General features: G+C 42.6%; 1 protein-coding gene across 19 annotated transcripts in view; it reads left to right on the plus strand.

Moving 5' to 3' along the window:
* The window catches only part of RIMS2 (regulating synaptic membrane exocytosis 2), a 736,866-nt gene that overhangs the window by 486,051 nt on the left and 224,275 nt on the right, over window positions 1-26,540 (plus strand). For 18 of the 19 annotated variants that reach the window (XM_069731752.1, XM_069731753.1, XM_069731751.1 and 15 more), the window contains 3 exons: window positions 5,179-5,309; window positions 9,538-9,709; window positions 20,577-20,730. In XM_069731752.1, coding sequence (XP_069587853.1) covers window positions 5,179-5,309; window positions 9,538-9,709; window positions 20,577-20,730 — 457 coding nt within the window. Of the gene's footprint in view, window positions 1-5,178; window positions 5,310-9,537; window positions 9,710-20,576; window positions 20,731-25,976; window positions 26,004-26,540 lie in introns of all 19 variants that reach the window. The other variant, XM_069731750.1, reaches the window with a different exon arrangement.

The following is a 26,540-nucleotide window of genomic DNA, read 5'->3' on the forward strand; positions in this document are numbered from 1 at the left end:
TGCTTGGTCACATGTCTGACAACATAAAGATATACCGTTGTCTGTTTCTAAGGGCAAGCGGGAGAATTTGTAAAGCAAATGAATAGTACTAAAATTTATAACCAAAAAAAGCTAAATATGTGCAGGAAGAAAATGTAAACTTTCTGTGGATTTAACCCTTGAATTGTGTAAAGGGAGAATTGTAGATAGACAGCTTTCTTTATGCAAGCAAACTAAATGAGACATAATTTTATTAATAAGGTTGTATATACTCTACATTGATGGTCTATGCTAGTAATAGGCCATCTGTGCATAATTCAATTAATAGGATCTGATTCAATTCGCAGTAGCCTCCAAACATGGTCCAGAGGTGTGTTCTGCTCCATTACATCTGGCCACTGGAGCTGGTAACAGCTGATCGGTGGAGGTGGCGGGTGTTAGACGCCCACCGGTGGGATATCGGTGACCTATCCTAAGGATGATAAGTCATAGCTATCAATATAAGGAACACCCCCTTTAACGTTGACTTAAAAGACCATATGATTTATTACAGGGGATAATTGCCAATTCCTGGACAGTCTGTAAAAATTAACTTTTCCATTGTCCTGGGACAAAAAATAAGTACCTCTGAATTTTTTTTTTCTTTTAAGGCTCGAAGAGCTTTTCTAAAAGGCTCCAAGAGCTTTTCTAGATTATTATGATTGTAAATAGAATTTTAAAGTGTAAATTCCTCAAACGACTTTATAATCAGTATTTTCATCTATGGACATGTATCATCTTTAATATAGTTTTTTCATTGTATTTGTTGAAAACATGTTAACTGGATGATTGTTAAATAAATTGTCCAGAACAAAAAGGAAAGAAACAATTGTAATTGCTGCTCTCAAAACTGTTAAATATTCTATTTCCAAAAATATCTTAGGATTTTATAAAATATAATTAACAAGATATCTGGCTTCTTCCCACTCCGTATTATCTAATTGTACAGATACAAGCCTTAATTAGTATCTAATGCTCAGCGCTGCCCTAGATATGAAGGTCTTGCTTATTTAGAGCATTCCCATTCTCTACACTGTAATTAGAGAGAGCATTTTGGTTTCAGGATGAAAATGGAATATGTTGTACAGTACTGGTAAAATCACCTAGAAATAAAGCCGCCGAGTAATTTGTCTGTTATCACGCCGTTCCCCTGTATGCGGAGGAGAATGTTATTAAAATGACTCTGAAAAGTTTCCTAAAACGTCAGGACAGGGGCAAAGCTAGGCGTGGACTCTAGAAACATGTGACATGGGTACCCAACAAGCCACTCTGCCTTGGCCATGGTGTTTAGATACAAGGCAGCTAATTGAAACGTTGCCCTAGGATAAAGTAATCTTAGCTACAACCTTGGGTCAAAGAATAAAATGACCTCATAAGACTGTTCTGACGCCTAATATTGGTGGATGATCGTAGGCTGCTCCCTCCATTCACAGCAACCACCTGACTGGGGGCAGTGGCAGGAGACCCCCTGTACTGTGGGTGTGCCATAAATGTTCGAGAAGGGAATACCCCATTAATGGCCTTTATATGTCTCGGAAACAAGTAATAGTTGTATAATAATTCAATCTGTGCACCATAAAAGAGAATAAGGAGTGCCACCATGAAGTGCCACCATGAAGTGCGAAGCCTCAGTAACCCATCGTGCCTCCATAGATCCTTCTGCACACCGTTCTGCTGTGTGTATGATGCTAAAATACATACTGGACAACTTTCTAGGAGGATATTGATCATGGCACACAAAGCATACCACTGAAATTTCTATGTCCATGCCATGCCTCCTTTCAGACCATACTTCTTCCACATCCTGAATGTGTGTGTAGATGCCAGGGTTCCACCATAAGGCTTGGGTCACACGACCATGTATTCTCTCATCCGAGAAAATCGACCTGATTAAGGTAATCCCACTCTGATCAAACTCTGACCATTTTCTCGGATGTGGGGAATAAAGAAAATTCTCCATCTACTCCATTCTGTCAGTCCATCAAAATCGGATCGCACTTAGTTTCATAGATGTGAATAGCCAAGTGCGATCCAATATGGGATGCAACTCGAGCACGCCGCGATTTCTTCCTCAAATAGGACTCTTCCAGTTTTTACGGTCGTGCGCACGAGCTGCTTTTCAGGAGGTTTCAAGAGGCTTTGGCAGCACTAGGGAGACTTGAGAACTTGTTCAGAAAGTCACCCCTTTCTCCAGGAAAGATGAAGATCACACTTATGACATCTGAATGCAAATCGCCAGAACAAACTAAAAGGGGAACTATGATTGCAGCTCTGGAGTATAATACAGATTAAAACCCCTCGATCAGTTGAAGATAAGTGATGTGATATCTGTGGAAACTACAAAATGACACCATGCACTCAGTTTGTTAGCACCTTGTGCGGTTTACTCACACACTTTACAAACATGTTATTATTTCTGTATAATTACTGTATATACCGTAAATCATTTTTTACAACAAAAACCTATGGTAAAATTCAACAATCTATTCCCTGCCAATTCATGGATATGACAATGGCGGAAGAGGGTTTGCCAGGAAGCAGTGACTTGTCCTGTGTAAACTTAATGGCAATCCTCATCCAATGAACGAGTAAATTGCACGTTCTTCGGGTGATTAGATGGTTCATCCCAGGCTTAAAATCTTCATTCTTGGTTGAGCATTGCCCAGATGATGTGCTGCCGATAACCATGATACTTTTTGCCCACAGGGCCATCATATCAATGTCACCATGATCGTTCCGTGTGCATAGAATTTTGGTCGGCCATTAAATGTCTGCCAGTCGGCTTGTTTGTGGCCAATCAGCTAACGGTCGCTATTGGTTTGTCTAAATGCGCTATAAAGGAATGGAGACAATTGGAGGATTGTAATGGAAAGTGTTGGGTCCCTACATCATAAAGTACTATTTTGTGGAAAGCAGTGATCTGGTCAGAAAGATTATCATTTTTAGTAAAGATAAGTGCAATATCCTAATTCATAGAAGGAAACTGGTTGGAGACCTCGTTGAAACTTCTCAGTCTCCGTGTCTCTACCTCTACCACCTAATCGCTAGTGACCTGCACATATTTTACTTCCTTTTTCTGTTTCACCCTGAACCCAGTTGCGAATGCGTCTTGCTGACCAACACCACTATAGAAATCCAGAGAGGGAGGCCCACGCTGAGACTTGTAGTAAGGACCAGAGAGGGAGGCCCACGCTGAGACTTGTAGTAAGGACCAGAGAGAGAGGCCCACGCTGAGACTTGTAGTAAGGACCAGAGAGGGAGGCCCGCGCTGAGACTTGTAGTAAGGACCAGAGAGGGAGGCCCACGCTGAGACTTGTAGTAAGGACCAGAGAGGGAGGCCCACGCTGAGACTTGTAGTAAGGACCAGAGAGGGAGGCCCACCCTGAGACTTGTAGTAAGGACCAGAGAGGGAGGCCAATACTAAGACTTGTAGTAAGGACCTGAGAGGGAGGCCCATGCTGAGACTTGTAGTAAGGACCAGAGAGGGAGGCCCACGCTGAGACTTGTAGTAAGGACCAGAGAGGGAGGCCAATACTAAGACTTGTAGTAAGGACCAGAGAGGGAGGCCCACGCTGAGACTTGTAGTAAGGACCAGAGAGGGAGGCCCACGCTGAGACTTGTAGTAAGGTAGTAAGGACCAGAGAGGGAGGCCCATGCTGAGACTTGTAGTAAGGACCAGAGAGGGAGGCCCACGCTGAGACTTGTAGTAAGGACCAGAGAGGGAGGCCCATGCTGAGACTTGTAGTAAGGACCAGAGAGGGAGGCCCACGCTGAGACTTGTAGTAAGGACCAGAGAGGGAGGCCCACGTTGAGACTTGTAGTAAGGACCAGAGAGGGAGGCCCACGCTGAGACTTGTAGTAAGGACCAGAGAGGGAGGCCCACACTGAGACTTGTAGTAAGGACCAGAGAGGGAGGCCAATACTAAGACTTGTAGTAAGGACCAGAGAGGGAGGCCAATACGAAGACTTGTAGTAAGGACCAGAGAGGGAGGCCCACGCTGAGACTTGTAGTAAGGACCAGAGAGGGAGGCCCACGCTGAGACTTGTAGTAAGGTAGTAAGGACCAGAGAGGGAGGCCCACGCTGAGACTTGTAGTAAGGACCAGAGAGGGAGGCCCACGCTGAGACTTGTAGTAAGGTAGTAAGGACCAGAGAGGGAGGCCCACGCTGAGACTTGTAGTAAGGACCAGAGAGGGAGGCCCACGTTGAGACTTGTAGTAAGGACCAGAGAGGGAGGCCCACGCTGAGACTTGAAGTGAGGACCAGAGAGGGAGGCCCACGCTGAGACTTGTAGTAAGGACCAGAGAGGGAGGCCAATACTAAGACTTGTAGTAAGGACCAGAGAGGGAGGCCAATACTAAGACTTGTAGTAAGGACCAGAGAGGGAGGCCCATGCTGAGACTTGTAGTAAGGACCAGAGAGGGAGGCCAATACTAAGACTTGTAGTAAGGACCAGAGAGGGAGGCAAATACTAAGACTTGTAGTAAGGACCAGAGAAGGAGGCCAATACTAAAACTTGTAGTAAGGACCAGAGAGGGAGGCCCATGCTGAGACTTGTAGTAAGGACCAGAGAGGGAGGCCCATGCTGAGACTTGTAGTAAGGACCAGAGAGGGAGGCCCATGCTGAGACTTGTAGTAAGGACCAGAGAGGGAGGCCCATGCTGAGACTTGTAGTAAGGACCAGAGAGGGATGCCCATGCTGAGACTTGTAGTAAGGACCAGAGAAGGAGGCCAATACTAAGACTTGTAGTAAGGACCAGAGAAGGAGGCCCATGCTGAGACTTGTAGTAAGGACCAGAGAGGGAGGCCCATGCTGAGACTTGTAGTAAGGACCAGAGAGGGAGGCCCATGCTGAGACTTGTAGTAAGGACCAGAGAGGGAGGCCAATACTAAGACTTGTAGTAAGGACCAGAGAGGGAGGCCAATACTAAGACTTGCAGTAAGGACCACATGTCACCAGATTAGTATTATTGGGTTTTGTGAAGAAGACTTCTTGCTAAGCATTTCCATATAAAGTTACCCTGATATTTCTGGTCTTTGATCGACCTACATTTGCCATTGTATCTTCATTCAGCATGAAGCATCTTATATCTTTTTGTGTGTATGTAGCATAAGAGCCAGTCTTTCTCTTGAAATGACACTTGTCGTTTCTCTTCTGCAGATAAAACTCTGGTATGACAAAGTTGGTCATCAATTGATTGTCACTATATTAGGAGCTAAGGACCTGCCATCAAGGGAAGATGGGAGACCGAGAAACCCTTATGTTAAAATTTATTTTCTTCCGGATCGAAGGTATGTAAAAAAAAAAAACTAATGGGGTTGAATACTATTTGATGGATGGGACTTTTTCTTCTTCTTGACTTAGCACTACCCTTGTCCGTGCCAATATTTGGTATCAGCCCTATTCATATTCAGGGAGTCACATGGGTCAAGGTACTCTTTATAATGAACCCTTTTGGGGCATGTTGAAGAAACTGCCGTCAATGCTGAATGTTGTACTTTAAAGGGATATTCTGAGAATTGAAACTTATCCACTATCCTTAGGATAGAAGACATTTCCTGCAACCTGGGGGTCCGACTGCTGCAACCCTCATCTGTCCTGAGAATGGGGCTCTAGATCTTTCCAAAGCACCATCTTGAATTGAGCATATGTGTGAATGCTTGACCTCCCCACCATTCATTGTCTACCGAGACTGCCGTCGAAAGAGAGACAAAAGTAGACATCAGCTCACCATTCAGTCCAGAGTAGAGTTGTGGGCTGTTTAGTAGACAGTGTACAAAATCCCATGCCAGTTCCCAGGTGAAGGCAGTACATGAGAAAAGTGTTGAGTAGATTCTTTATGGGGTAAACAATTCAAATATCATTTAATGAGAGTCATAGATAAGTGAAGGAGTGGATCTTTGTCCAGATTAGAATAGCCATTCTTTTCATCTGGAGGACCTGTCCTACATGGACATGGTGTAATACCGTATTTCTCCTGCGATGGTGCTGCAGGAGAGGTGAACACTTGCTGATCAGTTGTACCAAAGATTGCAGATGATCATCGTGCTCCCAGCAGCAGAATACAGCTTTGCTTATCATTGGGGAAGGGTGATAATGGCTTACCAAAAGCTGACAACCCCTTTACGTTATCTGCAAAGGAACATCAGTAAATAATTAGGGCTATGAAAAATGTAATTGATCTTCTACAATGTCTGGATAGCGGAAGAGGCACAAATTCCAGGAAAGTAATGGTTGTCTCTGAACTGACTTTTATCCCCTCCTGCTGTAAGTCTGTGTGATAATGAACCGTCTGGGAGTCCATTGGACGATTTCTCTGATCTTAGGATTGTGGGTGATGATGCACGGAAAATGAAAGTGTGTTCACATATAAGAATTACATCCTGGGAATCTGTGTTCTCTTCAGTTATCCATGCCTTATAATATTTTAAATCATTCCTCCCAGCAAATTTTATTGCTGTCTTCCCCCGTTTCCAGCGCTGCTCCGTTCCCCTACCATTCCAATTTGCTGGTTCACACTGTGCTGGAAATTACTTTTATCCAGTAAGTCTACTGAGCGATAGGACATGGCTCCATAGACTTAGTCTATGTTCACACGTTGCGTTTTATCCACAGACAAAACCTGCTCTCTTGGCAGTAAAGAAGCTGTTTACAAAAAGCAAGTTTTGCTGAGTTTTTGCTGCATTTTTGCTTCCATTCTCTTGTCTCTTGGGCAGGTTGAGTGGCCCCCAAAAAAGCCTGATTTAACTTCTTTGGGTTTTTCAGCAAAATCCGATACCTGCATTTTTGCACTTACCCATTGTTTCCTAAGGGTAAAAAAAAACGCCGCAAATGTGCTGAAAAAAAAAATGCTGAAAGAAGTGACATGCAAAAGTGCAGCAGTTTTCCAAATCAGTCAGGAAATTAAAACTAATCTTTGGGCATGAGATTTCTGAAATCTCATAGACTTTGCTGGTACTGTAAAGCGCAGCTTAAAGTTAGCATAAAAAATACGTAGCAAAAAAAAAAAAAAAATGCTGCAAAAACGCAACATGTGAACGTAGCCTTTACATTGTAAAAGCGACCTTCGGCTCACTCATAGACTACAGTGTGACCCGACAATTCAGAATAATCGCCACGTTACCCAGAAGAGGACCGGAGCTGCGCTAGAAACGGGGAAAGATGCCGATCTATAAGTATAGTACCGCACTTATACTGCACTTTATATGCATTCACATGGGTTTAGGCAATAAAACATTCGATGGAAGTGATTCTTTAATGGTATTCTTCACAGTGGACCAAACAGTAGGACAGCCACAATGATGACCTGGATTATTCGCCCAAACCATCTACATATAATCACTTTGTTTTAGACTTGGAGCTACATAATATGTTTTCGATTGATTCGAACCGACATAAATTTTGCCGCAGCCAACAGAAATCTCTGTGTTATTATTAATACCAGGCTTTGTGATTGGCTACAGTGGCGTTTTCCAGCCTATGAGTAGTCCCCACTCCCGTACCACCCAACGTCTAGTGTTTATTGCTTCTTTCCGATAGAATTTCATTAGTTCCCTGTTAATGAAGGGGATATTCTCAAATGCCAGCTAACTTTTAATTAGGTTTCATATCTCCTATTGAAGGTCATTAAGGTATTTTAATTGCAGATAAGAAATATAAATTTGCCCTCCTCTCATTAGAGGATTCTCGTGTAGCCTGTGCCAAGTGCCGAGATGCCTATCTCCTAATAAGTAAAATATGTCGATACTTGTAATGAAATCCCGCTATTACTAGGATTATGTGTGCAAGAAAAGGGTCAGCTCACAGGATCTAAAACATAAACTACAGGGCGATCAAAGGTTTCGTTCATTATTAATTCAGTACCCTGGCCTTAAAGGGGTTCTCCTGTATAGCTTAAAGGGGTTTTCTATTTAAAAAAAGTGGTCCTCAAATGCTAAACTCTTCTAAAATTACAGATAGTATCTCTGAGCCCAGTGCCGGCTCTCAGCCGCTGCTTCTATCTCAGTGTTTTGGCTGCACTGAGATATAACTCCCATCACCACTGCAGCCAATCACTTGGTGGTTCAGCCATACAACATCGGCCCTTTGCCACTCTTTCTGTCTCAGTGTTTTGGCTGCACTGAGATATAGCTCCCATGACCACTGCAGCCAATCACTTGGTGGTTCAGCCATACAACACCGGCCCTCCGCCACTTCTTCTGTCTCAGTGTTTTGGTTGCAGCAGTGATATCAAGTCTACAGCTCTCAATACCACTGCAGGCCATCACTCAGTGCCTTGGCCGCTCTGTCTGTAACCTCTGGCCATCTTCCGTACGCTTTTTTGATTTTAAAGGCGCATCCTCTGTTAACACACAATATTTTGTACATTGGAATATATTGACTCACTAGTTGAATCTGACGAGACAGGGAATGAATAGCAATAATAATTACCTTCCTGGAGCAAAAAGAGTAAAAATCTAAAAAATATATTTTTTTAGATCCAATAATATGTTCATTCATAACATAATCGCAGTACAAATCCTGAGGTGACTGGATCCTAGGGAACTCATAATAAGAGCACCTCTGACCAAAAGCGGAGCACCTCAGGACCCAACGAAACCGAATGTAAAAGGACCCTATCTTTTACCCGCGCTGAAAACACAAGTCACATGAATGCGCACCTGTCTTCTTTAGCGCTTCAGGAGTGTAGCAAACCCTATTAAGGAATTTAGATTAAATTGAGTAATCCCTAGTGCTCACCACTGAAAGATAAAAGATGTCCTCTTCCTCCTTCCATTTCTCCTCTGGCAATTCAGGTACATAAGTTTTAGCAAATGGCTTGACAAAGGAGGTCTCCAATTGCGAATGTGCCTGGGTAAGGGGCTTGGGTAGGTCAGTAGTCCCCAATACCATTTCAAGCCTCGAAAAAGCAATAGACAATGGTGCAATGCCAAACTGAGATCATACTGTATGACCCAAAAAGCCACACTAAGTAAATAGCATAGATGACTAAAATCAGGATTGGCCAATGGTGGCACCCAACTAGACCTTGCACCAACGTCCAAACCCTAGCCACTGTTGTCACTGTTACGGGTACAGGTGATGATGAGATATATCTGTATAAGAGGTAAGTTAGACCTTTGTAACACCTTCTAACGCTGTGGCAAAATTACTCATGGCTAAGTCAGTCCATCAATGGAAGTATACCAGCTGTGGCACGATAAAGGAATGATATAGATCGGGGGCTGCTAGACCTCCATTGTGGGATTGGGCATTTTTTATTTAAACTCTTGATCCTTTTTTTGTTCTTGGAGATAAGCTGCCACCAGTGGTGTCTGACGATGGCTCACTCTCCCCATGCAGAACACGTTCTTCCCTGTCAGGTCTAGTCTGCATGTGTACGGGGGACTAAGGGGATATACTGTAGTATTCGGCCAACAGCTGTCTGAGGTGTGGACATCTTTTCTTTGATTACTGAACTTCTGTACTTATAAATGTAGGACAGTACATTTATGACCTCTTGGTATTTTTTTTTTAAAGTGACAAGAACAAAAGGAGAACAAAGACTGTGAAGAAAACATTAGAACCCAAATGGAACCAAACGTTCATTTACTCTCCGGTTCCCCGACGAGAGTTTAGGGAAAGAATGTTGGAAATCACACTTTGGGATCAAGCCAGAGTTCGAGAGGAAGAAAGTGAATTTTTAGGAGAGGTAATGAGACAAACTTCTTGATAGTTTTCTTATAGTAGAAAATATAAAATATTTGTGATATGTTAATGCTGGCAGTGAATTACTTGTACCCTCTTGGGTTTCCCTCTTTTTCACTTGTATAGCTCAGTGATCTCTGGGTATACACAGTATATCTCACATAAACAGAAAAACGTCAAATGTTCCATCCATCACTTTTATATTGAAATCAATGGGGTGATGCATGGAAATAATGGATGTCGTCCCTGACATCTGGTTATTCGATCCACCGCATCTGTTGTCCAATAGAGTGTGATGTGAAAAAAAAAAAACTTGAATGGGATGATAGATTGGATGACAGACGTCATTTACAATAACAGGAAAATATTACATGCAGCATATTCCTGTCCATCATATCTGTCACCATGTCAAGTAATGAATAATTTGAAGACATTTTCCAAAGGAAATAGAATTGCCTTGAAATCAATGGGAACTGTTCTGACTTCCATTTCTCAACACATCTTAACATCAAAGATGGTGGAAATGGAAGTGGACAGAGACAACGGAGAAGAAAAGAACACCGGTTCCAGCCTAACAAGTAAAATGAATGTATGAGAAATTGTCAGCAGCCATGAACCAGGCCTGAATCTGCTGCGCTGTATAACCACTCACCCATGGCAGAACTCCTAAAGTTAAAAACGTGTGCCTGTGCTGAACGTGCCGAAGCTTCACATTAATTGGGCTGTTATTTGTGATATTTTTATGCACTCTTATTTCGAGTTAATTACATGTTTTTGAGTTTTCGAGCAAAGAGCCAATAACCTAAATAACATCACCTGACAAAGAGTAAGGGTGTGCGAAACATTGCACAAAAGAGCTGAGCTCAACGAAACCCATAATTGTAATCCTTGAAAAGGGTTATTTGATGTATGTACTGAAGAGTTTTGGAACAAACTAAAGGTTCTTATAAACTATCCCCCCCCCCCGGACTCCATCAATCAGTGGTGCAGCACCTACTTATCACACATTACTTATACATTCTGGATGGATCTGACAGAGAGAAAACGATCGCTAACTTCATTACAGACTCTATGTATGAAGCATTCTTTTTAGAGAAGAATCTCTCACTCATATATTTTTTTTTTAATTAACAACGTATTTTCATATTCTTTGTACAACAATATGCCTTGTGGTTTCCTGCCCATAGGTTTGTTCTGGGGGAAAGGGAAAGTCATCAGGATTTCATCCCAAAACTCTTTATATGTAGATCTTTCAAAGTCCAGCAATTCCTTTACATGACCAGTCTGTTCCTCCACGTTTAAAATTGATAAGCAAATGAAGTGGAAGAACTATTTGTAGATCTGAAGCCTCTGTCACTCCAGCTCTATTCCAGGAGGCGGCTCTGATCAGGAATAGAGCTGGAGTGACAGAGGCTTCAGCCTCATTTACAAATCAATTCAAAACTGTTTACAGTGAGCATAATAAGTATTTCATACTTATTTAAGTGTTACTACTATAAAAATTACAGAGCTCTCCTTATTTGTGTATGGGAAAACTTGCAAAATCGGCAATGTATTAAATACTTATTTACCCCACTGTACATCATATACTTGATTGCATGTCTACTAATGTGTATAAATAAAGGATATTGACACCTACAACAATAATTTTCTTTAACTAGTTCAATTTTTTTTTTTTTTTATAAAAATCCCTTTTCAAGTAGTGTTTTATTAAAAAACTCAGACTGTTTGGCTTCTACAGCCTCTTTGTATCATTGTACATAGCAGACTGCAAACCAGTTAGTCAGTGAGCTCATCCTGATGGCAGAGTTTGTAATCCTTATCTCTCTTCTCCTGGACTCTTCTACCATGATTTATGACCGATTGTTAACTCATTCTTCAGTTTCTTATGTACTGTGATGCATAGAAGATATAGAAACCATACAATCCCACATTTTTATTAAAACCATATTGAAAAACTATTTTTATTTAAAAAAAAAATATTTGCAATAAAAAAAAGACTTGAGTGCAAGGAAACTTTCAGTCTTGTTTATTTTTATAGTTTTAAAGCCTATAATTATGACAAGGTACAAGCCTAATTATTGTGCATGAAGAAACTTTGAGCATGGCCTAGAGACTCAACCTCTCATTGTTAGCCCCAAGCAGAAGCTTGGGTTTTTGTATAAATGAAAATCCTAATGCTTTAGCCCCCTGATACAAATTGTCATATACCTTTACCCATTTTGCTCAGTTTTCAGTTGTCATTCTATCCAAAAATCATAAATTTGCATTCAAGATTTACAACGCATTAGACATTTTATTGACATTCAAGAGATGAAGGTAGACAAGAAGTCAAATTCATCTCAGAGTCTGACAGCAGTGTGGTGAAATTCCTCCAAGAAGACCTATCATGATGTACCTGACACAAGTCATTGTTACATTTTTTTTGAGAGAAGTCCCACAACATACTTAGTGAAGGAATGACTAACATTTGATTTATTATAGCTCATAAATAAAACAATTAAGATAAAGGATGATCAGATAGCCCTCTTCCCGGATGTTACCTTTCTGGAGCTCCTGCTCCACACGCTGACCTCCTGTCAGTCCTCTCTCCTCCAGGGAAACTGCCGAACTGGGATCACCAACTTGCCTGGCAGGCACACATCAGTCAGTCTAGATCAGAGGTCCCCAACCGCCGGTCCGCGGACCAGGACCGGGCCGTTGAGGTTTTTCAGCCGGTCCGCGGCGCCGCTGACAGCTAGCTTCGCGGCCCTGCGCCTGGTCAGAGCACGCTCTGTGACAGCTCGCAGCTCCCGGCAGAGATCATTATGCAGGACGGGGCGGGGCGTCAGGCGGGTCTTAGTGACGCAGCCCTCCTGCGCAGCATGGTGTGTTCCTGATGGGGTGGAGCGGCAGGCTCTCCTCACTGACCCGCCCAGTGGCGTATCTGGGGGGGGGGGCAGCCGGGGCATTTGCCCCGGGCGCAGCCGGCAGGGAGGGGCGCAGTCGGGCCGCCTCATTCGGCGGTCCGCAGTGTCTCCCCCGGCGGCTGCATTCTGCCGCCCCCGGTCAGGGAGTCAGCTGTTCTCTGTGCCGACTGTCAAGCTGACAGCCGGCACAGAGAAGCTGCAGAGCGCCGGCTCCCAACGTGTGCAGAGGTGGAGGGGAGCTCCTGCAGGGTGGCTGCGACGGGCAGGGAGAAATCCCCGCAGCTCCGCTGCCCAGCGATCTGTCTTCCTGCTTCCTCTCACACAGACGCGCCGCTAGATGACGTCATCATTCAGCGGCCGGCTGTGTCAGAGGAAGGCAATGAGATGCTGTGGTAGAGTGCGAGGAGAGGTGAGAGGGGTGTGTGAATGTGTGTGTGAGAATGTGTGTGCGAGAATGTGTGTGTGTGAGAATGTGTGTGTGTGTGAATGTGAATGTGTGTGTGTGAGAATGTGAATGTGTGTGTGTGAGAGTGTGTGTGTGAGAGTGTGTGTGTGTGAGAATGTGTGTGTGAATGTGTGTGTGTGTGAATGTGTGTGTGAGAATGTGTGTGTGTGAATGTGTGAATCACATTCTCATTATAAATGTCATAATTACATGATAAGTATGCACTAAGCTCCACCCCTCCATAACCCCACCCCCATATGACCAGAGCCCCACTCCTGCCCCACCCCCACCCCACCGGGCCATGGAAAACTGGTCTTGCTTAAAGCCGGTCCCTGGTGCAAAAAAGGTTGGGGACCTCTGGTCTAGATCCTCAGATGGGCTGTAGCTCCCCCCAATGCACTGCCTTCACAGACTCGGCACACACGGCCTCTCTGTGCGCAATTCAGGATGTCCGTCCCCACCTGGGACCTTTCAACACACAGGCCCCCAGGTCCAAGGCCTCCCCATGTGCTCTTCAGGGATCCGGTCCTACTCCCAGGACCTCCCAACGCAGAGGCCTTCCAGGACCTCGGCCTCACCAGGTGCTCTTCAGGGATCCGATCCCCACTCTGGACCTCCCAACACCCAGGCCTATCCTCTCACCGGACCTTCCAGCCAAACACCATTCAGATCCATACACAGGAACCATGTGACCCACACCCTGGTCACAATACATACTTGTAACCACTCCCTTAGGTGGGTGGTTGTGTGTGGCTAGTTTGACCCGCCCAGCTCTCAGAACTAGCCCTGCCAGCCTCCCTCTAAAACAACACAATTACTTGTGGGACTACAGGTCCCAGAACAACCTTACTTCAGGATCACAGTGCAGAGTATCTTCCTCTGCGACACACATACCAAACATTCACAATAATGCCGAACTTTGTCTCATCACCATAGATATGCCTGCGACTGCCATGCATGCCATGCGTATTCTGGGGAGACCATACAGCGCCCCCTACCTGTAAGGCTGTGTTCACACATTCCGGTTTTTTCGCGGTTTTTCCCGATAAATACGCTATAAAACCGCAAAAAAAAACCGCATACAATAAGCATCCCATCATTTAGAATGAATTCCGCATGTTTTGTGCACATGATGCGTTTTATTCCGTGAAAAGCATGTTCATTAATTTTCCATTTTTTTTGCGGATTTCCCACTCCAAAATGCATTGGGAAGTGTCCGGAAAAAAACGCGGCAAAAAACGTGTCAAAATCGCGGCAAAAACGCATGCGGTTTTCTTGCGGATTTCTTGCAGAAAATGTCCGGAATTCTCAGGAATTTTCTGCAAGAAATCCTGAACGTGTGCACATAGCCTAACAGGGGTCACTGCATCACAATATGTATATGTGGGTAAATATATACACTGCTCAAAAAAATAAAAGGAACACTTAAACAACAGAATATAACTCCAAGTACAGTACAGACCAAAAGTTTGGACACACCTTCTCATTTAAAGATTTTTCTGTATTTTCATGACTGAAAAACCTTCTGTTCAGAACAGAAAGTATGAGATAGACATAAGGCCCAGTGGCCCAGTGTGCAAGATTTCAGTTTGTTTTTTTAATATAGGAATTTTAGTTTTTTTTCAAAATATTTAGCTTTTAATAAGTTATTATTGTTATTAACTTATTTTTTAATGGTTAATTGCTTAAATCTGGGTTTTTTTGCATAAAGAAAAGAAAAAAAATATATATACAGTACAGACCAAAAGTTTGGACACACCTTCTCTTTTAAAGATTTTTCTATATTTTCATGACTATGAAAATTGTACATTCACACCGAAGGCATCAAAACTATGAATGAACACATGTGGAATTATATACTTAACAAAAAAGTGTGAAACAACTGAAAATATGTCTTATATTCTAGGTTCTTCAAAGTAGCCACCTTTTGCTTTGATGACTGCTTTGCACACTCTTGGCATTCTCTTGATGAGCTTCAAGAGTTAGTCACCGGGAATGGTTTTCACTTCACAGGTGTGCCCTGTCAGGTTTAATAAGTGGGATTTCCTGCCTTATAAATGGGGTTGGGACCAACAGTTGTGTTGTGCAGAAGTCTGGTGGATACACAGCTGATAGTCCTACTGAATAGACTGTTAGAATTTGTATTATGGCAAGAAAAAAGCAGCTAAGTAAAGAAAAACGAGTGGCCATCATTACTTTAAGAAATGAAGGTCAGTCAGTCCGAAAAATTGGGAAAACTTTGAAAGTGTCCCCAAGTGCAGTGGCAAAAACCATCAAGCGCTACAATGGAAAGGAAGACTACCTGTGCTTCTGAGGATAAGTTTATCCGAGTCACCAGCCTCAAAAATCGCAGGTTAACAGTAGCTCAGATTAGAGACCAGGTCAATGCCACACAGAGTACTAGCAGCAGACACATCTCTACAACAACTGTTAATATGAGACTTTGTAACATAGTAATATAGTTATTAAGGTTGAAGGAAGATTTTAAGTCCATCTAGTTTAACCCATAGCCTAACCTAACATGCCCTAACATGTTGATTCAGAGAAAGGCAAAAAAAAACCCATGTGGCAAAGAGTAAGCTCCACATTGGGGAAAAAATTCCTTCCCGACTCCACATACGGCAATCAGACTAGTTCCCTGGATCAAGGCCCTATCAAGGAATCTAGTATATATAACCTGTAACATTATGCTTTTCAAGAAAGGTATCCAGTCCCCACTTAAATTTAAGTAATGAATCACTCATTACAACATCATATGGCAGAGAGTTCCATAGTCTCACTACTCTTACAGTAAAGAATCCGCGTCTGTTATTATCCTTAAACCTTCTTTCCTCCAGACGTAGAGGATGCCCTTTGTCCCTGTCTCAGGTCTATGATTAAAAAGATCATCAGCAACAGGCTGTCATGGTAAAATAGCTGCTAGGAAACCACTGCTAAGGACAGGCAACAAGCAGAAGAGACTTGTTTGGGCTAAAGAACACAAGGAATGGACATTAGACCAGTGGAAATCTGTGCTTTGGTCTGAAGAGTCCAAATTTGAGATCTTTGGTTCCAACCACCATGTCTTTGTGCGACGCAGAAAAGGTGAACGGATGGACTCTACATGCCTGGCTTCCATCGTGAAGCATGGAGGAGGAGGTGTGATGGTGTGGGGGTGCTTTACTGGTGACACTGTTGGGGATTTATTCAAAATTGAAGGCATACTGAACAAGCATGGCTGCCACAGCATCTTGCAGCGGCATGCTATTCCATCTGGTTTGCGTTTAGTTGGACCATCATTTATTTTTCAACAGGACAATGACCCCAAACACACCTCCAGGCTGTGTAAGGGCTAGTTGACCAAGAAGGAGAGTGATGGGTGCTACGCCAGATGACCTGGCCTCCACAGTCACCAGACCTGAACCCAATCGAGATGGTTTGGGGTGAGCTGGACCGCAGAGTGAAGGCAAAAGGGCCAACAGGTGCTAAGCATCTCTGGGAACTCCTTCAAGATTGTTGGAAGACCATTCCCGGTGACTACCTCTTGAAGCTCATCATGAGAATGCCAAGAGTGTGCAAAGCAGTAATCAAAGCAAAAGGTGGCTACTTTGAAGAACCAAGAATATAAGACCATAATTTCAGTTGTTTCACACTTTTTTGTTAAGTATACAGAAAAATCTTTAAATGAGAAGGTGTGTCCAAACTTTTGGTCTGTACTTTAAATCAAACTTCTGTGAAATCAAACTGTCCACTTAGGAAGCAACACTGTTTGATAATCAATTTCACATGCTGTTGTGCAAATGGAATAGACAACAGATGGAAACTATTGGCAATGATCAAGACACACTCAATAAAGGAGTGGTTCTGCAGGTGGGGACCACAGACCACATCTCAGTACCCATGCTTTCTGGCTGATGTTTTGGTCACTTTTGAATGTTGGTTGTGCTTTCACACTCGTGGTAGCATGAGACTTACTCTACAACCCACACAAGTGGCTCAGGTAGTGCAGATCATGCAGGATGGCACATCAATGCGAACTGTGGCAAGAAGATTTGCTGTGTCTGTCAGCGTAGTGTCCAGAGGCTGGAGGTGCTACCAAGAGACAGGCCAGTACACCAGGAGACGTGGAGGGGCCGTAGGAGGGCAACAACCCAGCAGCAGGACCGCTACCTCCGCCTTTGTGCAAGGAGGAAAAGGAGGAGCACTGCCAGAGCCCTGCTAAATGATCTCCAGTAGGCATAAATGTGCATGTGACAGCACAAATGGTTAGAAACTGACTCCATGAGGATGGTCTGAGTGCCCGACGTCCACAGATGGGGGTTGTGCTCACAGCCGGATGCAGGATGCTTGGCATTTGCCACAGAACACCAGGATTGGCAAATTCGCCACTGGTGCCCTGTGCTCTTTACAGATGAAAGCAGGTTCACACTGAGCACATGAGACAGACGTGACAGAGTCTGGAGACGCCGTGCAGAGTGATCTGCTGCCTGCAACATCCTTCAGCATGACTGGTTTGGCAGTGGGTCAGTAATGGTGTGGGGTGGCATTTCTTTGGAGGGCCGCACAGCCCCCCTTGTGCTCACCAGAGGTAGCCTGACTGCCGTTAGGTACCGAGATGAGATTCTCAGACCCCTTGTGAGACCATATGCTGGTGCAGTTGGCCCTGGGTTCCTCCTAACGCAGGACAATGCCAGACCTTATGTGGCTGGAGTGTCAGCAGTTCCTGCAAGATGAAGGCATTGAATCTATGGACTGGCCCGCCCGTTCCCCAGACCTGAATCTGATTGAACACATCTGGGACATCATGTCTCCCACCATTCACCAACGGCACCACAGACTGTCCAGGAGTTCTATGTCTGCTGGGTGAATTAAATAGATCAATTGGATAAGAATAAAGAACCAATATGAAGAGAACCAAATAAATAGTCAAGACATAAATTATCGTGATTAAAATGCCTTTATTTCAATAACAAGTGGCAGAAAGAGAGCACACACACACATAGAAAATTATATCAATAAAATATGTACAAAATTCAGTAATATTGCTGTAGAACCATCAAAAACAGGATAAATAGAAAGTAAAAATAGCTCAAAATTATGAAAAGTCCATGTAGTACCCAGTAGTTATACTCAGGAGAATGGAGGGTAATCTATAAAGTGCAATGTGACGGTATAATACAATTTATGCCTTAGCGGCAGACTAATACGAGTATATAGTTTTTGACAGGTGAAACTCTTTCTCTCTCGTTACCTTAACGTATTTACTAATTAACCAATCTTATTTTTTTTTTATTTTTGGTGTTTTTCCTTGCAGTATTAAGGATTAATACATTGATAAATACAATTACTTTGGTTGTAGAATAATTGGGAGTTTTTGTTGTTACTGGTCATAAACTAGTCTGAGTAGGATTGGAGAAGGGTCAACCCGGAGTTGGGGGATGTAGTGTCGATGCCACATGATATGTAAATGTCATTTGATCAGGATTGTGTAGTCGGTAAGCCAAACATTCCACTCCGACTCTGACTCCAACTTCTCAATTGCCCCGACTCGCTCATACATGTTTAAGTGACAAATTTACTGTAGTAAAATGGTAACATCAGGCTTTTCATCATTATTATGAATCAATAATCAAGCTATTTACTTCCCTTTATCCTGTTTTCCCTTTCACTCTAGCCGTCCTGGGATAGGGGCAGGGGTGCAGGTATCTGTAGACAAGAAACTTCACTACTGAGCCTGTACATAAAGTGCAGCACAGATTCATCTCAACTAAAAGCTGAGATCCTTAGATCAGGAACAGAACAGACATTTATGGGACATTTCATAACTTTCAGAATCCCTAAATTATGAAAAAATATTCAGCACATACTGCATTGAAGTACTGTACCCAATTTATTATATATTGTCGGAGTCAGTCCATGTTATATCATCTCTGACTCCGACTCCACCAAAATGGACCCCAGCTCCACAGCAATGCAAAGTGTTTATACCAATGGTAGAGGATTGTTGTCCTTGGCTGTTTGCGCTTCCTTTTTTTAATTTTTTTTTCGGTGCTTGATTCCAAGAAATGTAAATTTTCTCTATACCTGAACTGCAATGAATTACAATTAGTACCAGTCTGTTATTTTTCTCAATAAACCTTAAAAAAACACCTGTAAATGAAGATCCTGAATTAATTCAAGTTTTAAACCTTTTTTTTAAGTTGCTCAGCGTTCAATTTTGTAAAATTAGGAGCCGTATAAGGTACAGATCCAAGTTCCTCATATAGCCAAAGATAAGTCCTCCAAAGTCCCACAGAAGTCAGATCTTCCCAGTGTATAGGGTTAAACTAAGATCAAAACTAAAGGGCTTCATTTTGTGCTTTTTGGCTCCATCTTGTTGTTTATAAGATAAATTCTGTTACTTAATTAGGTAAAAGTTCATAGTTGTTATGAAAGCCAGATTGTTCTAGCCTGAATAAGATATGAGACTGAGGGTGTATTGTTCCACGAGACCTTGACGTACAAGCTGTTATGTTTTTTTTTTCTATGCCACGTAGACACGGCCATATATATAGTTTCCGGTTTTTCTGTATTCTTATAGGTTAAGTGCTGCAAGAGTGATTTTATACTATTGGTTGAAGTATAACTTGCTAAGATTATGAAAAGTGCGACACAATAAACGGGGCTTAGAGATCTGCTCGATCCTTCCAAACAGAGATACGTCTCCGTCTGGTCATTCTCAGTTTCCGGCAACACCCTGTGAATCAATTTGGAAATCACTGAGTCAATCGTGAAGGGTCACTCCAGATCCTCCCCCAACACCAGTAATTCAGAAATATATGATAAAGAACCAATAAAACAGCCCGAGAAAGTCCAAAAATATTCCGTATCACAAGAGTTGCATGTTTGCAGTAGCTGGGAGCCACTGGCTGAGGAACACTGTGAGGGTATGTGCTCACGTCAGGATTTCTTGCAGAAATTTTCCTGACAAAAAACGGACATTTCTGCCAGAAATCCGCATGCGTTTTTACCGCGATTTTACCGCATTTTTCACGCGTTTTTTGTGCGTTTTTTCCCAAATGCATAGAATTGCGGGAAAAACACAGAAATTCCGCAAAAATAATGAACATGCTCATTTTTTTACCGCGATGCGTTTTTTTCACGGAAAAAAACGCATCCATGTGTACAAAACATGCAGAATGCATTCTGAATGATAGAATGCATAATGTATGCGTTTTTAATGAGTTTTTATAGCGTTTTTAGCACAAAAAAACCTGAACGTGTGCACATAGCCTGATACCGAATGGTTTTGAACTTTTTTTTTTTTTTATCACTGAAGGAATCAGATACCACTATAAAAAAGAGCGTATGGATCCTTGGTAGAAGAAAAAAACGACTCCAGAACTTTTTTTTGTTTTTGGTAATTTTTAATATTTGGTAGAAAAGTCATCACGATTAATGGTCATGTTTAATATTTTACTAATTTTCTTTATGTTCCCATGCTGTATTTCTCGTCCATACCGGCGTCTACTCACTGCTTATTTTCATTGTTCCCACAGATTCTAATTGAATTAGAAACTGCACTTTTAGATGATGAGCCACATTGGTACAAGCTTCAGACGCATGATGTGTCCTCATTGCCACTACCCCACCCGTCCCCATTTATGCAACGGAGGCAGATGCACGGGGAGAGCCCAACCAGAAGATTGCAAAGTAGGTCTTCAGGAGTAATTAGTGCATGTCTGGTACCTAGAGACCCATCCTTGACATTGCTTTTTTGATTAAGAAAAATGAAATCCTGCTTTTCTTTCATATGCTAATTACACCTTTTTTTTTTACTCTGAGCTAAATTAATGAACAAACGTTGGAGGGAAATGTATAATCCAAGAATCAGGGGGTATTGAAACATCTTAATGTTGTGGTTGAACATTAAAAGTCTAAAGCAGATAAATGTTGTCTGAAGATGTCGTCTAGTTGACAACCTGACGTTGATCCCTTCCCCAATAACAGAATGAAGGAAGAATCGGGCACGTTGGATGTTAATATGCCTCATCATGAGAGTTGTCATGAAGAATCTTGTTTCCCTCTCCCTTTTGTTGATTGTTGGTTTGGGTGCCATAACTGTTGGCAAAACGCTTGTTTTGGCTGACGGCTATTTTAGCACGCCAACTTCTAACCTCAAAGTCATACGTACATAAAAGCTGACCGCGTAGTTACTGTGCGGCCTCTGGAGAAGAGAGTCCTCTGGAGAAGGGAGTCCTCAGGAGAAGGGGCATATTTTAAACTTTCCTATGGAGGCCAGTTCAGTCCCCTATATATCACTGTCCGACCCCCTCTCAGCAGTGTCAGCACGGTGACTATTGGGCACTCGCCTGGTGGTAGATCTTCCAGTGATTTTTCAATAATAAAAGCAAAGTTACTCACCCACCGAAGGACCAGCGCTACCTCTGTGCTGCTACCTCTTGATGGGCTGCAGCGGTGGTATCGTGCACATGACCACTGCAGCCAAACACAGAGGCTCTTACCACCTACATCATTGCAGTTATGCCATCACTACTGCAGCTTGTCAACGAAAACCGTAGGCAAGAGCAGGGAGCCATCGCTGGACCTATGTACTATACGCAACGCTTGTTTTGTCTAACATAAAATTTTGAAAGTGGAAGACCCCCTTTAAGCAGCAGCATTTCCCCTCGTGTGTGCGCTGTGCCGTAGGGTATCATGTCTGTGTCACACTTTCATGCATGCTTTTCTTTACACGAGTACATTGAATAATTACAACCTTGTGGCCTGGTTATACTGGGAAAATGGTCTCATTTTCCTCAGGTGTACTGTGCTAATCTGCCACACCATTATCATCCAGTGTGAACAGGTCTATCACTTTTCATACACATATACCAGATTTAGAAAGTGGTATATGAATATTATATTTACCTTTTATACTTCATCTATTTGTTTCTCTTGTTTTTCTAAATCAAGGGACAGATCTATTTTCCTAATATATCTTTAGGGAGGTTGGAAGTTTGTTTTTCTGATACCGAGTTACTAATCCCCTGCATAGACATAGATGTAAAAGAGAACATACAGGCTGCATACAGCCACCACTAGAGGAGACTGGGAGCTTAATGTATACAATTATGTTGTAGCTGTCATGTAACACAATTAACCTGTAGATTTAGGGTTACTCTGCAGGTTACAATGATGTCTGACTGCCTTACTGAAAGAACGGCTACTGGGAAAATGTTTCCTCCTGCCGGCTTTCAGTCGTAGAGGTCCACCAGAGCGGGTACAATCATTGCTCAGTACACAGTGTCTGTAAGCTCTCCCAGGCATTTTGATTGACAGCTTGCTCTGTAGCACATCTATGCACAATGATGTCTTGAGCAATGACTATAGCCACTTCTTTCCCACCCGCATGACTGAAAGCCAGCGGCTTCTGGGAGGAAATAAGTTAATTTTCTCCCAGTAGCCACGCTATCAATAAGATGACATTTTAACACGATTGACCTGCAGATTAACTCTATATCTGCAAGTTTGTAGCATTTGAGGATATGACAAGTTCCCTTTAAAGTCAGTAATAACACAGTATACGTTTAATTCCTACGCTCCCTCTATTGGTGGCTGATGGAATCTAGTGTGTTGTCTTTTACATCTGCATCTGTGCAGGGGAATTAGACAAACTCTGATCACTAAAGAGATATTAGGAAAGTATAAAATTAATAAAAGTTGGACATTCGCTTTAGCAATTGCTTCCATTTACAAGAGCCCTTAAATAAGCACTCTTGTTGAAATTTGTATCCTCGCGCTCTTCATATTATTCAGCAATGCGTATTTACAATTGCTCATTTTGCCTTTCTACCCAGCTAATTCTTCTCTTTTCCATTAGGTCTATGACATCACGTGATTAAAAACTGACTATGAATCCTTCTAAGCTCTATGTAGAAACAGTAGGTAAATTTTCCCTGTATGAGTCATCAGTCACTGCAAAGGTCTATGGCAGGGGAGAGAAGGGGAGCAGCTGGTCAGGAGGTGACCAGGGGGATGATAAACGCAGGGACAAGAGACTTCCTGTTTCTTCACAGAGAAGATAAAAGAGATGACTTTTATGGGTAGAAAGGCAAAATGAGCAATTGTAAGTACACAGTGCTAGATAATATATTGATTGCAATGTATTAAGAGGATAAAAACTTTAATTGGAGGAGGAGGACGGCTTCTTTAAAACAGCCCACTAAAAACTTCTTTTATGCAGATTGGCATAACTCCCACCACTGTTTTGATACAGGTCATATGGGAAAGTTTTGTAAAAATATGGGACTGTTAACAGGCATGATGTGATGGTGCTCTGCAGCTTTTAGTGTCACTTGACAACGTCAAGTCCTTTCTCTGCTTTTGACACCGCGCTTCTCTGACGATACCATGCATACGCAAAGGCAATTTTGGAGCTGGATCCTTTCATGATTAAAGGGAACCTGTCTGTCAATTAATTTTGCCCAAACTTTGGGCAGCATAAATCAGAGCCTGGCTGTAAGGGGTATTTGTCTCTGAAAACCTCTGGAGTTTCAGAGAAAACTTAAAACAAACTCCTATCACTAAAGAGATATTAGAATATTAATCAGACCTTGCACTTCAGAGAAAAACAAATCCAACTGCACAGACAGGCTCTGATGTTTGCTGCCTAGTTTGGGTGGTCTGAATCGACAGCCTTTAAGAATAACAAGTAGGAGAACGCTCTAGTCCTAAAAAATCCAAATCAACTGACAAGGAAACAGAATAAATAACATATAAAAGGTAATTATACCATATTTCTAATGCTGCAATATATAAATTGCCTGTAAATTCCATTCGTGATCATGTGAAGATCTCGTACGTGCAGTCGCAGTGCTCATTGGCAGTCTGGTCTGTTATAAGTGATCAGTTGTGCATGTATCATCCAATCAAATGTGTGCTCTCAGGCAGAGGAGTAACTGGGACCCGAAGTCTGTAACGGAGCCAGTTATAAAACAGATGGACTCTTATATGCATACTTGTTAGAGAATAACTAAATGTATTCATTTATTTATTTATTAATGCATGGAAAAGTTATTAAATTTTGCAAATCACTTTATTATGGGATTTGTCTTCATTGTAGTAAAAAAAGGTAAAAAGGTAACGTAAGTGGCTTGTAAGCTCCTGCTTTTCCCCGGTCTATTTGCCTTCTATGAGAACATTCTCACATGGAGTACAGCTGATGGCAGTGACGGGTCAGCTCAGCGCCTGTGTGTCACTGACCCATCACTGCCATCAGCTGTGCTCCATGGCTACGTTCTGATATCAATGCAGCTGGAAGCAAATAATCTGGGGAACAACAGGGGTTTGGAGTTTACCGGAGTAAAAACAAATCTAATAAACTGATTGGCAAAACTTCATAACTTTCCATTCTGGAAAAAATTATAAAAAATTAAAAAGAAAGTTTAGTTCCTCTAACATTTAGGGAGGCACTTCTGGGAGGATATTGACAGTGGTTTATATAGCCACACTCCCTCTAGGCCTCTTCCATACCCTGGATGTGCGTTTGGATGTTGATCTCCTTTCGATGACAACTTTCTGGAAAGTTTTTGCAGCACCTGGGAAATATATCTGGTGCTGGAGTGCTGTCCCCCTTTTTCTCGAAGCCTCCTGGACATAATGGGAGAGTTCTGATGTATTCTTATATGTCGGAGGGTTACCCTGTGTTGATCGAAAGCGTCTTATCTGAGCACGCTCGGGTGTTGTCCGAGTATCTGGGCGTGCTTGTGTATTATGTTCAAGTCCCTGTGGCTGCATGATTTGTGGCTGCTAGACAGCCTGAACACGTGGGTATTCCCTAACAAACTGGCAATCTCTGCATCTGTTCAGGCTGTCTAACAGCAGCAAATCATGCAACAGCAGAGACTGGAACATAATATACGAGCATGACCAAGATACTTGGATAACACCCGAGCATGCCCTGATAAGACGTTATCCGAGGATGTTCACTCATCACTACCTGTTATGTCTTTACTAGTGATCAGCGAGTGTGCTCGTTACTCGAGTTTCTCCGAGCATGCTCGGGTGGCCTCCGAGTATCTTGGGCATGCTCGTATATTATGTTCGAGTCCCCGCAGCTGCATGATTTGCGACTGCTAGACAGCCTGAATACATGTGAGGAATGCCTGTTTGTTAGGGAATCCCCACATGTATTCAGGCTGTCTAGCAGCCGCAAATCATGCAGCTGCGGGGAAACAAACATAATCTACGAGCACGCCCAAGATACTCGGAGAACACCCGAGCATGCTTGGAAAACCCGAGTAACGAGCACACTCGCTCATCACTAGTCTTTACCCCATACAGCTACTCCCCTGATCTCGGGCACCATACAGTCAGATCACTGATCCCTATAGTATAACTGCTTGCTGTAAAGACTGGTGCTTGCTCTGTTGTTTGTAAATCACGTGGAAGTATCAGTGTGCAGCACAATGTCAGCACGTTTACTATAGAGACCTGCGGTCACTTCTGTTCCATTGACTGGTCCGCAGTAGATGAGTGTTTTCTTGCCCTTCGATCCCTTCTATTGACTGTGTTGATCGACTTGGTCTGAGCTTGCCAGATCAGCTGTCATCACAACCATCGTCGCTTTATTTTCCATTGCACAGTTTTAGTACGTGCACAGCTAAGCTGCTGCGTAGAGCAAACTTACATGGGACTGCATGCTTTATAGAGTGCTATTATTTTATTTACCATTTTCAGGAAAGCTATGGTATGTAGCGGAGATATTCACAAATTATTCCAAAATTCCTAAATTTACCAATGCAAAAATGCACCAATGTTTTTATAATATCCAAAAATGTAATTATAGAATTTGCATATTGCTATAATTAATAAATGATATGTTATCTCTCCTCTACATATTTGATTTCATATTGATCTTCCCTTGACATCAGTTCATATTAATATTTGTTTTCCAGATAGAGGCCCATATTCATATAATTCAGGTAACTCCAGCATGCGAGAGCTCATTATGCATGTCATCATATGCACAGTATGGTATAACCTCAGCAAGCTGCCATTTTATATCATACAGTGTCCATATGTTCTATGTTATTGTCAGAATCCTTCCTTCCTATAGTTCACCTTGCTTGCTTGATGCTACATACTACCTAAGTACTGTACATAAGTAGAAGGTTAAAATGTGCATTTTAAAGGAACACTTGGAGTAAAATTAATCCACTGCCTTATCCTCAGGCAGGCTTTATGGGTAGGTGCACACGATCAGTAAACGCTGCGTGTTGGATGCTGCGTACTTGTCCATCGTCCAACCCGCAGCGTCCAGATGTTAATGGATGGGATTTCAAGAAATATTCCACTATGCGTTCAGAGACGCCTGCAGCTCACCCGCGGAGATGGACATGCGGCACGTCTCTACAGACCGCAACATGTCTATTTCTCTTGCGGAGACACGAGCCTCCACAAGATAAATATTACCATCCAATGTATTGGACAAGGTGAATCCGCATGGTTCAATGAACACA

This window comes from Ranitomeya imitator, chromosome 6 (assembly GCF_032444005.1).
Source record: "Ranitomeya imitator isolate aRanImi1 chromosome 6, aRanImi1.pri, whole genome shotgun sequence".
In the NCBI taxonomy this organism is placed as follows: domain Eukaryota; kingdom Metazoa; phylum Chordata; class Amphibia; order Anura; family Dendrobatidae; genus Ranitomeya; species Ranitomeya imitator.